Genomic DNA, 15,783 nt, shown 5'->3' with positions numbered 1-15,783 from the left:
TAAGATTGAGCTCCCTACTATTTCCAAAGAACTGAGTACGTCCCATGTGTTGGACCTAATTCCTATATTTAAACTGAGCTTTTGTGTTTAATTTCTGTCTATGTTCGTAAAATAACAAAAACATTTTTTTCCCCTTTGTTATACTGTATCTCTTAATATGGGAGAAAATGTACATTTCAATTTAAAAAAAAAAAGTGTAAAAAAAAACCTATTAAAAAAAAACCTATTACAACAAGTGCCCAAGGACCAGTGGAAGCAAAATAACCCCATAACATCAAAGATCCATCACCATACTTTTCTGACCATAGCACCGCCTGGAGTTTGCTAAACAGCATTGGCACATGGATTGGAATAGGTGCCATGGTCAGATGACATGAAAATAGATCTCTTTGGCCATATACCAGTGGTGGGTTTGGTGATGAAAGAAGGATATATGCAGAAAAGAACCTCGCAAGGGGAGGGCGCTGAAGTATTGAAAACAGGGGTGGCAATAATTGACCCTTTGTAAATAATTTGTATTTATTTATTATCTCAATCTTTCTCTGAGCCATTAGATTGGAATAATATATATATATATATATATTTTTTTTTTAAATTAGGAGCATAAAATAGATATTTATTTTATACAGTATTTTTTGCTCATCTTTATCAAGGGTGCCAATAATTTGACTTGACTGTACATGCCTAGAACCATATCTCATGATTAAATGAATTCAACATTGGGCCCCCACTATGACATGTTTATGGATGGATGTGTGTGTGCCGGTAGATCGACTGTCTTGGTGTACTAGCAGGACAGGGTCTTTCAAAGGAAATGTTATTTGATATAAGACAACATATTGTGGGCTAATAGGAACGCTATCAGAAAGGGCTCTTACTCTATGCCAATCCCATTTGATCAGGAGACTGTCATGAAGCTGCAATGTTGTGAGTGTGTCAGCAGCTATGGATGACAGACGTAAACCTACATGGGATCATGTACAGTTATGACTATAACTGCTGTTCCCTAAGCAAACCCATCGAACAATCAGAGGCTGTGTGTGGGGGTGTGTGGTCAAGGGTACGAGGAGTGCTCTTTCATTTATGTGGAAACATGTCCATTCTGTTGTAAACCAGTTATTGCCTCATACTGCCATAATGACTCGGAAATTACTCTTGCAGCAAAACTACACACCCCAGATTCTAAAGGCTAATGGCAGGAAGGATGTCTCCTTAGTTCCCATTAACACCATGCCCCACCTTCCACAGGTGATTAATTTAAGGCACAGATTCAGACCTCCCAGAGTTCCAACCCCACAGGACAACCTGCGGTACCCGGGTTTGCCTAATGACCCTCTCCTGTCCCAGCTACACTGGGGCCAGAGACATCCAAGCAATAAAACCTCAAAGTGTGTGGTGATGCTCACCACAGCACAAATATCTCCAACAGTCTTCATGAGTCCAAAAGGTTGGACCAGTTTCAAAAAATGGACATGGGGCTTTCCCACCCAGACAGACGAGAGATGACTGAATGAATGAATAAAATAAATTAAAAAGACCCGTTCCGAACTGAGAAATAGACCTGATCCATATAGACCTCCCTGGATCCAGACCGATCTGAATGAGGAAAGCAGTAGTCATTTAAGTTAATTTATTAACCGGAGCTGATAAAGCGTGACAGGAGGGAGAGAGGTGCCCATCTAGCAGGCGAGGAGCAGCCATACTGTGAGTGAGTGACAAGGGGAGGAAGGAGAAAGAGACAGCAACCAACCAAGCCGACACGCACTATTGTAGACTAATAGCTGCCATAGCTAGGTTATCTTTCACCAAATATAATTACATATTACCTGTCTTGACTGCAACAAACCAGGAGAAGCTAGATACACTAGCTAACGTTTGCTAGCTAGGCTAATTGAGGCACAGTGCATGCACTTTCTAATCCTACAGTTACAACTAAAAACAACTCCATTCAGAATATTAAGTAGCAGCCTACCTGTTGTCTCTTGGTCGTTGTAGCCTATCCTTCTCCTTTAACTTTTAATTCCGTAATTTAAATTCCATCTTCCAATGATTAGATATTCCCTAACTTTTGCCACACACAAAGCGAGGCTCTATGGCTGTAGTAGCCTATTGGCTCTTTGACTCAACAAGCTACACGTGCCACGGACCACTCCCGTGAAAAGCAAGAGCAGCATAAAATAATAAATGATTCTCTCTCTCTCTCTGTCTCTGTCCAGATATGTCAGTTAAAATTACACATACTTGAGACCAGTGACAATCATATCAGACCCAGACCATTATTGAGAATTCTGGATCCGGACCCGGCTCTCGGGTACAGGTGGTTCTGTGAAGACCTCTACTACAAACAACTCTTTAAAACAACACCCAAGATGCCGCCAGACCCCTAGTGTGCGGGCAAATACACCATTAGGTCATTCCTGCCTTTTGCTGTCATAGGCCAGAGCAATAGCCTCCACAATCCATGAGATGGATAAGCAAAACAGACAAAGCTGGTCACACAAACAAACAGACACCCATGGTCGACTAAATGTATATGCGTAACGCTTGTACCGGACACCTCAAGCAAACGAAGGAGGCAAAAAGCTCAAAAGCTAGAGACCTGTAGGACTTAGTCAAATACAATCCTCCAGGACTGCCGTTCAGAAGAAAAACCATGCCGCGCAGAGACAAGAGATTCAACTTCACTGAGTTCGCCCCATTAGGTTTGCACTATATACAGTACATTCGGAAAGTATTCAGACTCCTTGACTTTTTCTACTTTGTTGTTACAGCCTTGCTCTAAAATTGATTAAATTGTTTGTCAATCTACACACAATACCCCATAATGACAAAGTAAAAACAGGTTTAGAAATGTTTGCAAATGTATGAAAAATAAAAAACAAAATTATATTTAAATAAGTATTCAGACTCTTACTTAGTACTTTTTGAAGCACCTTTGGCAGTGAGTACAGCCTTGAGTCTTCTTGGGTATGAGGCTACAAGCTTGGCACACCTGTATTCTCCTATCCTTCTCTGCAGATCCTCGCAAGCTCTGTCAGGTTGGATGGGGACAACGACCCTAAGCACACAGCCAAGACAATGCAAGAGTGGTTTCGTGACAAGTCTCAATGTCCTTGAGTGGCCTAGACAGAAGTTGAACCCGAGCGAACATCTCTGGAGAGACCTGAAAATAGCTGTGCAGCGACGCTCCCCACCCAACCTGACAGAGCTTGAGAGGATCTGCAGAGAAGAATGAGAGAAACTCCCCAAATACAGGTGTGCCAAGCTTGTAGCGTTATACCCATGAAGACTTGAGGCTGTCAAATATGCCTCAAGTCCTCAACTGTCAGCTTCATTAAATAGTACCCGCAAAACACCAGTCTCAACGTCAACAGTGAAGAGGCGACTCGGATGCTGCCCTTCTAAGCAGAGTCCCTCTGTCCAGTGTGTGTTCTTTTGCCCGTCTTAATCTTTTCTTCTTATTGGCCAGTCTGAGATATGGATTTTTCTTTGCAATTCTGCCTAGGCCAGCATCCCGGAGTCACCACTTCACTGTTGACGTTGAAACTGGTATTTTGCGGGTACTATTTAATGAAGCTGCCAGTTGAGGACTTGTGAGGCGTCTGTTTCTCAAACTAGACACTAATGTACTTGTCCTCTTGCTCAGTTGTGCTCAGAGGCCTCCCACTCCTCTTTATATTCTGGTTAGAGACAGTTTGCGCTGTTCTGTGAAGGGAGTAGTATTCAGCGTTGTACGATATCTTCAGTTTCTTGGCAATTTCTCGCATGGAATAGCCTTCATTTCTCAGAACAAGATTAGACTTAAGAGTTTCAGAAGAATGTTTTTTGTTTATGGCCATTTTGAGCCTGTAATTGAACCCACAAATGCTGATGCTCCAGATACTCAACTAGTCTAAAGGACAGTTTTATTGCTTCTTTAATCAGCACAACACTTTTCAGCTGTGCTAACAATTGCAAAAGGGTTTTCTAATGATCAAGTAGCCTTTTAAAATGATACATTTGGGTTAGCTAACAACATGCCATTAGAACACAGGAGTGATGGTTGCTGATAATGGGCCTTTATTTACACGGTGTACATTCATATATATATATATATATATTTTTTTTTTTTAAAGCTTTCCAGCTACAATAGTCATTTACAACATTAACAATGTCTACACTTTATTTCTGATCAATTTGATGTTATTATTTCAAATGGACAAAAAAATAGATTTTTCTTCCAAAAACAAGGACATTTCTAAGTGACCCCAAACTTTTGAACGGTACTGTACATGATTTTGTTTGCAAGCTAGGTTGTCTTTCCATGTTTGAGTTTCAACTGCTAGGGAAGAGAAGACAACGTGTCTACTAGACAGAATCAATCTGAAAAGGCACAAACCTGTTGAGTCGTATTGCCACGTTAACCTTTTTAACTCATCTGTCATATTTTGGTTCAGGCTCAGGTCACAAAATCAAATCATTAAACAATATACTACTTACTAGTAATACTTTTATTGTTTTAGAAACAATATACAGAATACTAATTTTTGTTGTTGGTGTAATTTTTGCAGAAAAAAAAAATATATTTTTGGCTAGTTAAAAAAAAACACAAAAAAAATCTACTTGCCACAGTGGCTGGTGGACCAAAAAGTAAAAATGTATGCCCTGGTGGAGATGTTGCCTACCCTCACCACCTTTTGTCAAAGCGTGCATAAAATGCAGAGTTCGTCTGGTAGAGCCATCGTTGGGCAGATCACGGCTGAGGCTTCCTATGTAATCCGTAACGGCCACATGCCGTAGGGCCGCACTTAAAACGCATTATTTTTCCTTGCAGTCAAAATAAGCTCCCTGACAGTCTAGCCTTCGTTTCGATAAAGCAAGCTGGACAGAGTGAAAAGGCTATAAAATATAGTTCCATGATCATTTCTCCAGTTTCGATTTGAATATAGTTTCGTTTTTTTTGTTTAGTTTAGTTTATTAATTCAACCATTTTAAAAACAAGCGCACACAAAATTTGAAAAAGACATACATGCATTCAATCAATCTGACCAACATGGAGGGGATTATTTTATTTTTATAATTTTTTTATAAAAAAAAAATCTACATTGAAATGACTAGCTTCTGAAGGGGAAGCTCCAGATAGCCAAGAATAAGATGATCAGGGTAGTAAATGAAGGTGATTGTTCGATAAGTTTAGCTAACAGTACACCTAAAATGTACAGTTGATTGGATGCGTGTAACCAAATGAAAAATCTTCAGAACAAATTTGGCTGAGTGAGTTTCCGACATACCTCTCCTTCTAAGGGGATTTCCACAAAACACTATAATTAGTATAGCCATGGTAGCTTCACCCTCAGATTGGGTGCTAGCAAGCCGTCTAGGTAGTGCTAGGTATCAACAGCCAATTCAGTAGGGGCTGGAAGCTATAGTGGGCTTCGATTGGTTAATAACATTGCAATATCGCAGAGTATTTGCATAAAGTTCAGCTTAACCCAACTTTGGTCACGCCCTGTTCACACTCCGTTGCCCGTGCTGGCCCTGCCCACTTCAAATCCCTCCATTGAAAATGAATGAGGCACCGGTGTTTCATCGCCCCCATCGTTGTTATGTGAAAATGCACTGTTACTTTCCCCAAAAGCCAAATATGGTGTAATTGCAGACCACAATTCGGGGTGTTTCTTGATGTGGGTGTTCCTTGATATTAGGAAAAGCCCACCGTCATTGGACAGTCTCAGTGTTATGAGATTGATGGTTTCTTGCCACAGATTTGTTTACGTGGCAAGTTAGGTGAATAAACGTGGCAAGTTAAAGAAAAGAGTTAGGGTTAAGCTTAGCTACAATTATTGTCAACGTCTGTTGTCCCCGACTGAAAAAAAGCGGCCATGGACCAATGGGTGTAACTTGATATCAAGAAACGCCTATATCAGAAAATGCCCCTAATTGCGGCCCGCAAATTACACCCTAATCCAAAAGTCGACTGTTGTCACATGGCTTTAACTATCATATATATTATTTATTTTTTACTCTAAAGCTAGTTCACGTCTGTAGTTAAATGTCTGCAATAACGTGCCGAAATGTATATTTTACCAACGTTTTAAATTTATAACTTTATCCGACAATACCATTCAGTCATCCCCATTATTATCTGGCTAGCATTGATAGCTAAACGTTTCCGTTACAACCATGCCAAGTGACAGCGTAGCTTGCTGCTAGCTAGCATTGCCTGTCAAATCCCAACGTGTCTGAGTGTTTTAGAAGGTAACGCGCTAACAAAAACTTTCTCAGCATAACAAGGGCATTTTTTTATAGATTTACAAACAGTACATGTCATTTATCTAGTTCCTGCTTAGTTTAGTACTTACCCAACTCCGCCTCGCCTCCCGCTGCCTTGTGTGGACGTGCTGAGGTAGCTATGGATGCACTAACAAGCCGACTAAAACAACTCCACGATTTACAATGGAGTTGAGCAGCAGCGACTAGTGTAGGCGGACTGGAGTTCAGACGTCACATAAAGTTAAGTTTTTACCTTTATTTATCAGGGAGTCCGACTAAGACAGAGCTCTCTTTTACAGATGAGACCTAAATTACACGCATCAAAATATAAATATAAACTGCAAGCAAACACGTTCATCAGTAATACTTTCCTCAATCGGCTAACTTTCTGAATTGCCCTAGATGCACCAAAACATCAAATGTAATCACATTTAGAAAATTGTTCCACAAATACGGTGAAAGAAAGGCAAATCAGGTTTCAGTTAACTCCGTAAAGACCAAAGGAATTTCCAGAGTTTAGCCATCACTGAGACCGGGGGTAAGCAAGTCATTTGTCTAAAGTTGAGTAATGATGTTAGGTACGGTGGGACTTTTTTGTAAAATGACTTCCTTTTATAAATGAAAAAATAGCAATGTATCAACCGAACTAAGTCACATCAAAGAGAGCCAACCAACTTTCTGGTAGAGAATGCAGTGATGAGTACCATAACTGTCACCCATAATAAAGCGTAGTGAGCGACGAAGTGGCAGCGGCGTTCATATAGATGATGTCGCGATAGCTAAAACCGATAGGAACGTGGACTGAATAATCTCCTAATAGTAGGGTGCTAGGGGGTAACTATCATAAATCACAAATAAAGCTATCCCCAGTAAAAATTGGACCACAACTCATGAGCCCACCTCCTGCACTGCTCACACCTAATCCAGTCCACACCTGTGACTGAAAACAGGGGGAGAGATGCCAATTGAAATGCTCTCTCTCTCTTAAAAACGTAGCTAGCTATCTAGCTTAATGACAAAGTGCTTGGTAAAATAGCTAAACGGCTATAAAGTAACATTAACTAAAGCTATCAGTCACTAGTGGCAACATTTACAACTGCAATTAAGTTACGTTATCTTTTTAATGCATTTTACCTCAGACGATCTGGTAGTAAGGTTGCTAGCTCAAACTCCTAGCAGTTTATTACGCTAACTAGCTAGCTGGCAAGCATTTACTGCTGGTGAAGTTGCTAGCTAGAAAGTTAGCATAAACAAGCGCTAACTGGGCTAGTCATAGTCTAAATGAGAGGAAGAAACACATTCATAACCATAAAGGGGTAACTAGCCCCTGGGGGGTTTGCCCCCAACACACTCACCCAACATATTACTACTTTACTCAAGAATTACTACATTTTTCTCTTTAAACAAGTGGATTACTTATGTTAACGCTTTCCTATTTAAAAAAAAAAATCATAATTATAGATCTAACTTCATTGGAATATATCTACAACTTTTTCAAAAACGTACCACAAAATCGTTTTATTGAAATATCTCAAAGTTGTGACGACAGAGTACATTTTTTGTTGTTGAGCACAAGCAGTGGCGGCCAGGGAAAGTGTTTGGAAAATCATTTGAAATCTTGAGGTTTTAATGTGAATTACAGGGGTGCTAGTTACCCTAATATCCTAATAATAATAATATGTTTGGGGGGGGTGCTTATATTTCTCCTGTTGCATATCCCGACTCCCCCTGAGACACACGCAGGTTAGCGAGAGGCATGACCTATTTCTGTAGAAGAAGACCATTTTTATTCTCAGCTTCTTAACTCAGAAATAAAAAAATGTAAAGACCGCTTTTCATCTGTCCAGGTGCCCAGATATTTGTAAACAGGGACACAATCAATATGGACACCATCCAAGTACATATGCTTAAATCATCAGAGTTATTTTTATACGCTCTAGAAAACAACATGCTTAGTTTTACCTGCATTCCTTACTAATTTCAGGTCAAAAAAGTATTTCTGTAATACAATGAAGGCAGACTCTAGTTCAGATAGAGCCTGCTCAATCATGGGTGCAATAGCATACACAGCAGTATCATTGGCATACAAGTGCAGGGTACAATTTTTTACAAGCAAGTCAATATTGTTAATGTAAACAGTAAAGAGTACAGGACCCAGAATCGACCCCTGCGGGACCCCATTCGTAATATCCAGGAAACCTGATTTAACAAACATCCGTAGATATAACTAAATTTGTATCTGTAAAGTCATTGTTAAACCAGTTACATGCAGCCTGGTCTAGGGCCAATTGAGGAAAGACTCTAATTGTATGGATAAAAAGCAACATTGAGCTGCCCTCTTCATTGACCTGTCATGCTAGGCCTCCGATGCTATTGATCACTCACTCCTAATTCAACCACATCATTTAAAAATAGGGATGGAGCAGAGATAGTACTATAGCATTGTCTAAAACCCGACTGATGTACATGTAGAATACCTTTCAAAGAAAATAAAGATCTTAGCTGAGAATGAATCAAGGATTATATACTGAACAAAAACATAAACACAACATATTGTAGCGACCCTGGGTTTATAAGCGTGGAAATCGACTCTGCCGCTTGAGCATGCTTTTGTGGCACAGTCGATAGCGCGCTGGACTTCGGGATAGAAGGTCGAGGGTTCGAGACCTGCTCCCTGCCTGTTTCAATACATTGGTGTCAGAAGTGGGATGTGGTCAACAAGGTTTCGGTCCAATATGTATCATGAGCTGAAATAAAACATCATAGAAATTTTCCATGCGCACAAAAAGCTATTCTCTCAAATTTTGTGCACAAATTTGTTTGCATTCCTGTTAGTGAGCATTTCTCATTTGCCTAGATAATACTGACAGGTGTGGCATATCAATAAACTGTGATTGAACAGCATGATAATTACACAGGTGCACCTTGTGCTGGGGACAATAAAAGGCCAGTCTTAAATGTGCAGTTTTGTCACACAACACAATGACACAGATGTCAAGATTTGAGGGAGCATGAATTTGGCATGCTGACTGCAGGAATGTCCACCAGAGCTATTGCCAGATAATGTAATGTTCATCTCTACCATAAGCCGCCTCCAATGTCGATTTAGAGAATTTGTCAGTACGTCCAACCGGCCTCACAACCACAGACCATGTGTACCCACGCCAGCCCAGGACATTAACATCTGGCTTCTTCACCTGTGGGATCGTCTGAGACCAGCCAGCCGGACAGCAGATGAAACTGTGGGTCTGCACAACAAAATAATTTCTGCAAAAACTGTCAAACCTTCTCAGGGAATCTCATCTGCGTGCTTGTCATCCTCAACAGGATCTTGACCTGACTGCAGTTTTATCGATGGCAATTTGAATACACAGAGATACCGTGATGAGATCCTGAGGCCCATTATTGGGCCATTCCATCACCTCATGTTTCAGCATGATAATGCATGGCCCCATGTTGCAAGGATCTGTGCACAATTCCTGGAAGCTGAAAATAGCCCAGTTTTTCCAATGCCTGCATACTCACCAGACGTCACCCATTGGGCATGTTTGGGATGCTCTGGATCGAAGTGTACAACAGCGTTCCAGTTCCCGCCAATATCCAGCAACTTCTCACAGCCATTGACGAGTGGGACAACATTCCACAGGCCACAATCAACAGTCTGATCAACTCTATGCGAAGGAGATGAGGGAAATGATGGTCACACCAGATACTAACTGGTTTTCTGATCCACGCCCATACATTTTCTTAAGGAACCTGTGACAAACAGATGCATATCTGTATTCCCTATCATGTGAAATCAACATATTATGACCTAATTTATTTATTTTAATTGACTGATTTCCTTATATGAACTGTAACTCAGTAAAATCTTTGAAATTGTTACATGTTCCATTTATATTTTTGTTGAGTGTAATATTTTAGCTCCTCAAGAAAGTTTCGAAATAGGGCAATAATTATTTAGGCCACAAGGGTCATCACCTTTGTGAAGGGGGAGTACATGGACCGCCTTCCAAACCTTGCCAGATGCCAGAGAGAAAGAACTTGCTTAGGAATTTGTATGCTTCAGTGCATTTAATGTTTTCCCAAATTTTGAAGGATCACCAGCAGAGTCAAAGATGGAGCTTAGTAAGTATTTTGAATTAGCTTTCTTAATCGAGATACATCTGTTTCTGGCTGAAAGATAAAGATTTCATCACCCAAATATAGCCTGCATTTACATCATTTTTTGTGATGGCTCTACCACTGGTGTCTTTTTTCCTCCCATTAAATGTGAATTACGTGATCATCCCAAAACAAAACTGGATATTTATAATTATATATCATGAATACATTAGCCAAGACATCAGAGGCTTATATTTTGCGATTTGAGCTGAATTGTCTGTAGTAGTGTATATGTCATCATAGATCAAGTCCACTGTTATTTTTGTGACAAGTAACAGTTATTCATACAGGAGACACTGCACTAACTAATAATATTTTCTTTCAGTCAGCGCTGTGCTGTGCAAAAACTATGGTAACAGGAGAATAAAAGTGACACATTCTTTTTTTAAGAATCATGAGTTAGCTGCTGTTTATTGTAAATTATCATTTTCTGACTGTCTTGTCTTCTTACATTGCTACAAGTTACAGTAGAATAACACAGGTGGTTTAGGGTTGATTGATATTTGGGAGTGTTTCCCACGGCTATCAGCAGTTTCGATAGGTTCATATCATGTTCTATAACATAGCCGTTTTTGGTTACTAATCTTTCCTTGACCGGCAAGTCAACAACAGGTTTAGCACAAGATAGCGAGTATGCCCGAATGGTTTCCAGACTTGAAGATGGAGTCAGGGGAACCTATTGAGGTCAGTAAGAATGTAGACAGGAAAAAAAATGGAAGAAAGTGGACATATTAAGAGTAAATATGGAGTGCTGCAGAAGGAAATTGAACATGATAAGTGTGAGGATGACTGAATTGCGGTGGCAGGTGTGGTGAAGACCGCAGAGTTTGAGCTTCGTCCCGATGGTGATAAAGATGTTTTTTTTGTCCTCTGGGAGTGTGATTTTTGGAGAGAATGGATTCTTGCCTTCTGGCTGATCCATATGTGGTGTCAGGTTGGGTAAAGAAGAGGTTGGGGAATGTTGGGTCGGTGAAAGTGACTCGAAATGGAATCGTGTGGATTTTTGTGTTTCTTCGGTCCAAAGGGAGCATGCACTCCGCACCACGACTGGGGACAAGAACCGTGACTTGCTTTCCTCTCCGGAGCAGGGAGCAATTGAAAGGAGTGATAACTGGAATGGTGTTAAGGGGGGCCAATTGAAGTTGGTGTGTCTGATGCCTGCCGTTTGATGTGACGCAGACCCAGTGGAGAGCGTGGTGAAACAGAGAAGACACGGTCTGCACTACTGTGTTTTGATGCAGAGTTTTTACCAGATAAAGTCAAGTTAGGATGTGTCAGTTATCCCGTGAGAGCTTCCCGAATCCATTACAGTGTTTTAGGTGTCAAGCTTATTTGTTATGTGGCAGCATGAGACAAAGGAATGTGTAGTATATCTGAAAAAAGTTGTGTATGTAAACTGTAGGGGTGCCCATGGTTCTGGAGATCAGAGGTGTCTGGTGAAAGAAAGGCAGGTTGAGGTTGCCAGGATCAGAGTAGTGCAGAAGATGTCATATGCTGAGCCAGTGAAGAGAGTAGTAGAGGACGGTGGGTCCAGGGTGAGAGATCCTAAGAGTAGCCCTGTGAGTGGCTGAGACCAATAGAGAGTAATAGGAATAAAATGTGCTTAAGGTTGCTTTTTTGGGTGTTCATGGCCATGGTTGTCATTTGTACCGCAGGATATGGAACGTAAATCACAGAGGACAGATGTTGTGGTGGCAGCTGGAGAGAAGTAATTGGTTGTACGAGATCGCAGAAGAGTTCCAAGATGTTTTGAATGATAGTGTCCCGTCCTCCTTAGGCTGCTGGCCTGGCAACTAGCTCTCGCAGTCTCACGTCAGAATTAGACGTTCATCCATGTTTCTTAAACATCAAATTTGGAAGTTATTGCAAACGTCACATTACGAAGTGTATAAGGTTAAGTTAAGGCACTAACTCCAAATGTTTTATGTTAGGGTTAAGTTTGGCATTAACTCAGAATGGTTAAGGTAAGTGTTAAGATTTGGGATCTATAAAACAACATTCTATTGCTGGATTCAAACATTAGAATCAGAGGCAGATACTTACGCCATCTCCATTGCCCCTAGTGTCGGTTTTCCCAGATCATCTCCTAACGTCCTCAGACATGGATGGATGCCGACTTGTATCACGTGTGACCTGGCTGGGCCTGGAGTAGGATCGGATAGTGGTGAGGTTTTAATGGGTGTAGGGTTAGTTGGTAGGGCAATTTTTTCATAAAGTGTAATGAATTCACACTACAGAATAGTAGGCTGATACACAGCAGTAGGTGGCGGTAGGGCAGAACGTCGTCAACAACAGGGCCTAGTATACACTAGCTAGGGTTAAAAGGTTCAGGGCTATACAGCAGGTATCCTACACGGAGGCATGTGAAATAGTTGAAGGGGCGAGGGTAGCTGAAGATATGGCAGAGGATGCTCTGCAGACTGGAGATTCTGAGTGTTGTTCAACAGTTGAGGAACATTGGACATAATAGTATCTGCGGCTGAAAGGTTTTTGTGATTCCAGGAATTCACTGCCAAAACATTGCAAAGAATGCTGTCCAAAGATGCTCTTCCTTCTCGGGTTCTTTTATTTTGTTAATTATTTGGTCTGATATACAGCCAAAACAGTAGGTGGCAGCATGCCCATATAGCATTTTGCTTGTGGATCGCAGTCATATCGAAGAAGACCCGTACAGTAGGTGGCGGCATTACAATAATACGTGTTGTCTTCGTTAAAACTTTAAAGAAGAAGAAGCTAGGGCAAAAATAATAACAGTGAGGTTCATTAGAGACCCGAAGAATCACTGAAACGGAAAGTATGGATTCCACTCCGGTAAGACTCAGCTAGACAATTCTAAAGAATAACAATTATGACTTGACAACTAAGATAACAGTTGGTACAGTAAGTAGAAGCTAGCTGGCTGGCTGATACATCAGACTGTTCACATTGTCTTCCACTCCGATTCTAAAAGGGACGACTAGGTACCTAAAGTTAGCTTGCTTCGTTAGCACACCCTCCATTGTAAATTCCCGTAGCAGAAGTTAGCTTGCTAGCATGACTGTAAGCTAGCTAGTTGGTTATCTACAGCAGTGGTTCCAAAAACTCTGGGTCGTTCCCCCAGGGGTTGGCACACACCAAAAAAAAAACATGTTGTTTTAAAGGAACTCAGTCCGGCTTTAAAGTTACTCTTGAAAGTTGTGTATAGTAGAATTTCATCATCAGTTCCTCTTGCCATTTTAGTCATTGCCTAACGTTATCTTAGAGCAATTGTCCAGATCAGCTAGCCCAAGTCATCTAACGTTTTTTAGCCCATAGATATTGTTTGGTTTTTTTGTCGCTCAAATATCACATGAATCCACATTAGACATGGCAAAATGTTTAGAATGGCAAGAAAATTAGCTTTCAAACTGCAAAATTCTGTACCCAACAGGAGGAGTGTGAACAGTTTGTCATGAGCAGCGCTTTTGTGTTCATAAAAATAGGCGTGCACCGAAAGTTCCGCAGTAGGGGGCTCCGAGTGAAGGAGTTTGGGAACCCCTGAAGATACAAAGCCAAAGAGCCCTGTTTAGTTTATTTAACCTTTATTTAACTAGGCAAACCAGTTAAGAATAGATGATTATTTTACAATGAAGGCCTACCCCGACCAAATCCTAACCCGGACGACGCTGGGCCAATTGTGCGCTGTTCTATGTGACTCCCAATCACGGCTGGTTGTGATACAGCCTGGAATCGAACGAGGGTCTGTAGTGACGCTTCAGAGATGCAGTGCCTTAGACCGCTGCGCCACTCGGGAGCCTGAGGTTAGAGTGAGATAAAATAAAATACCCAGACTTTTATCATTTCCCTGAAGGGGAGTATAGACCGAGTGATTGACTGTCATCATGCCACTTTGAAGTTTCTAATCTAGAGAGATAACGAGCTAACGTTAGTGCTAACCAGAACCATATGACTCTGGTGCTAACTACCAGTGCTGTGTAATGTAATCAAGTAAGAATCTAGCTAGCTATCTATTTGTTTTGCTAAGTTCAAGCGCTCTTAGCTAACTCATGGGCATTGGAAGTAAACAATACAGCTAGATGCCAATTAAACTAGCTAACTAGTTGAAAATACATGGGAAACTGTTGCGCTTCATCAGACCTAGAAAACAAGCTTGTCTGACAGCACAGCATTTCCCCATCATATCTAACGTTAGGCTAGCTAAGCTTCAATCAGCTGCTGTCTTTGGTCTAACTTGCGAAAAAATCAGAGACACTCCTCATCAGTCACACTTCACTTCCTTGAGGCATCAGTGACACTTAAGTTGTTACCTACTGCTTTGTCTTTGTAGGGCATCTTCTCCTGATTTATCTGCTCAAAGACACCAGGGGCACCCTTTGCAGGGCAAGAGTCGGTCTGTGCATACTGTACATGTATGCTCGCCTTTTCTTAGGACTGTTTCCTGTTTCTCACACCCTATGGCATTGTGTTGCAGACTATTGGGGAGTTGTTCCGTACCCTGTGTGAGATGGGCTTCAGTGAGGAGCAGATCCAGTCTGCCTTGCAGGCAGGACACTTCTCTGTGCCTGATGCAGCTGAATGGTGAGTCCTCCCAACCAATAACCCTGTTTTAATGGACAGGCAAGGAACTATGTTTTCCAATGTCAAACAGTATTGGTAACTGACAAATGTTGTCAATAACTGAATATGTCAAATATTGAACGTTGTTTTTCTATATTTTCTCAATGTGTTTATGGTAGGCTCTTACAAGGTGAAAATCTGAGGCACAAGCTGGTCAAAAATCCATCCCAGCCAGTTGCAACACCGTTTGCTGCATTCAACCCTCCCAAAGATGCAGGGAGCTCTTGCACATCACAGGCACAGACATCGCCCGCTGACAGTAGAGGTATGACACACCATTTTAAGAGTCATTAGACATTTGTTTACCATGGTTGATTGCATACTGTAATGTAATAGTCCTGTGTTTTATTGTGCACAATTGACCCCTGCTCAGTCATTTACCCCTTTTTTCAAATACCTATCTTGTACAACTTATAGCAGCAGACTGGCTTTGCCTTGTTTGTCGCCTAATTTATCAGACTGTGGTAGCAGGTATTAGTCTGCGACAATGCTATACAAGCCAGAATGCGAAATACTCTACCTGTTGTCTGTGCGGTTGGTCCTTATGACTCTAGAAATGTGTATTATTAATCAAACTTTTCAAAACGCTTGTACTGCCGTTGAGATTTCATCACCTGGTACATGCACAAATCCAAGTAGAAGCCTGCAAGACTTTGGTTAGTATGCATGCATCGTGTGCGTGTACTTAACTCTTGTGCGCGTGCCTCGGGTGATGAACAAACGATCGTGGGAGCAGCACACAGAAACCTGTGTTTTTGAAGTCAGTTTAAT

General features: G+C 41.2%; 2 protein-coding genes across 5 annotated transcripts in view; one reads left to right on the top strand and one right to left on the bottom strand.

Moving 5' to 3' along the window:
- The window catches only part of LOC112215689 (anion exchange protein 2), a 106,028-nt gene extending 99,045 nt beyond the window's left edge, over positions 1–6,983 (bottom strand). Inside the window, exon 1 of the mRNA XM_024374946.2 lies at positions 6,342–6,983. The gene's annotated coding sequence lies outside the window, so the exon portion shown is untranslated. The remainder of the gene's footprint in view (positions 1–6,341) is intronic.
- Positions 6,219–15,783, top strand: part of LOC112215688 — a 29,458-nt gene continuing 19,893 nt past the window's right edge. For 3 of the 4 annotated variants that reach the window (XM_042299173.1, XM_042299172.1, XM_042299174.1), the window contains exons 1-3: positions 13,069–13,227; positions 14,867–14,973; positions 15,132–15,277. In XM_042299173.1, the coding sequence (XP_042155107.1) occupies positions 13,213–13,227; positions 14,867–14,973; positions 15,132–15,277 (268 nt within the window). In that variant the 5' untranslated portion in view covers positions 13,069–13,212. Of the gene's footprint in view, positions 6,238–13,068; positions 13,228–14,866; positions 14,974–15,131; positions 15,278–15,783 lie in introns of those variants that run through there. The other variant, XM_024374944.2, reaches the window with a different exon arrangement.

The sequence above is a fragment of the Oncorhynchus tshawytscha genome, linkage group LG16 (genome assembly GCF_018296145.1).
Source record: "Oncorhynchus tshawytscha isolate Ot180627B linkage group LG16, Otsh_v2.0, whole genome shotgun sequence".
In the NCBI taxonomy this organism is placed as follows: domain Eukaryota; kingdom Metazoa; phylum Chordata; class Actinopteri; order Salmoniformes; family Salmonidae; genus Oncorhynchus; species Oncorhynchus tshawytscha.
This window is presented reverse-complemented; position numbering and strand designations above follow the sequence as displayed.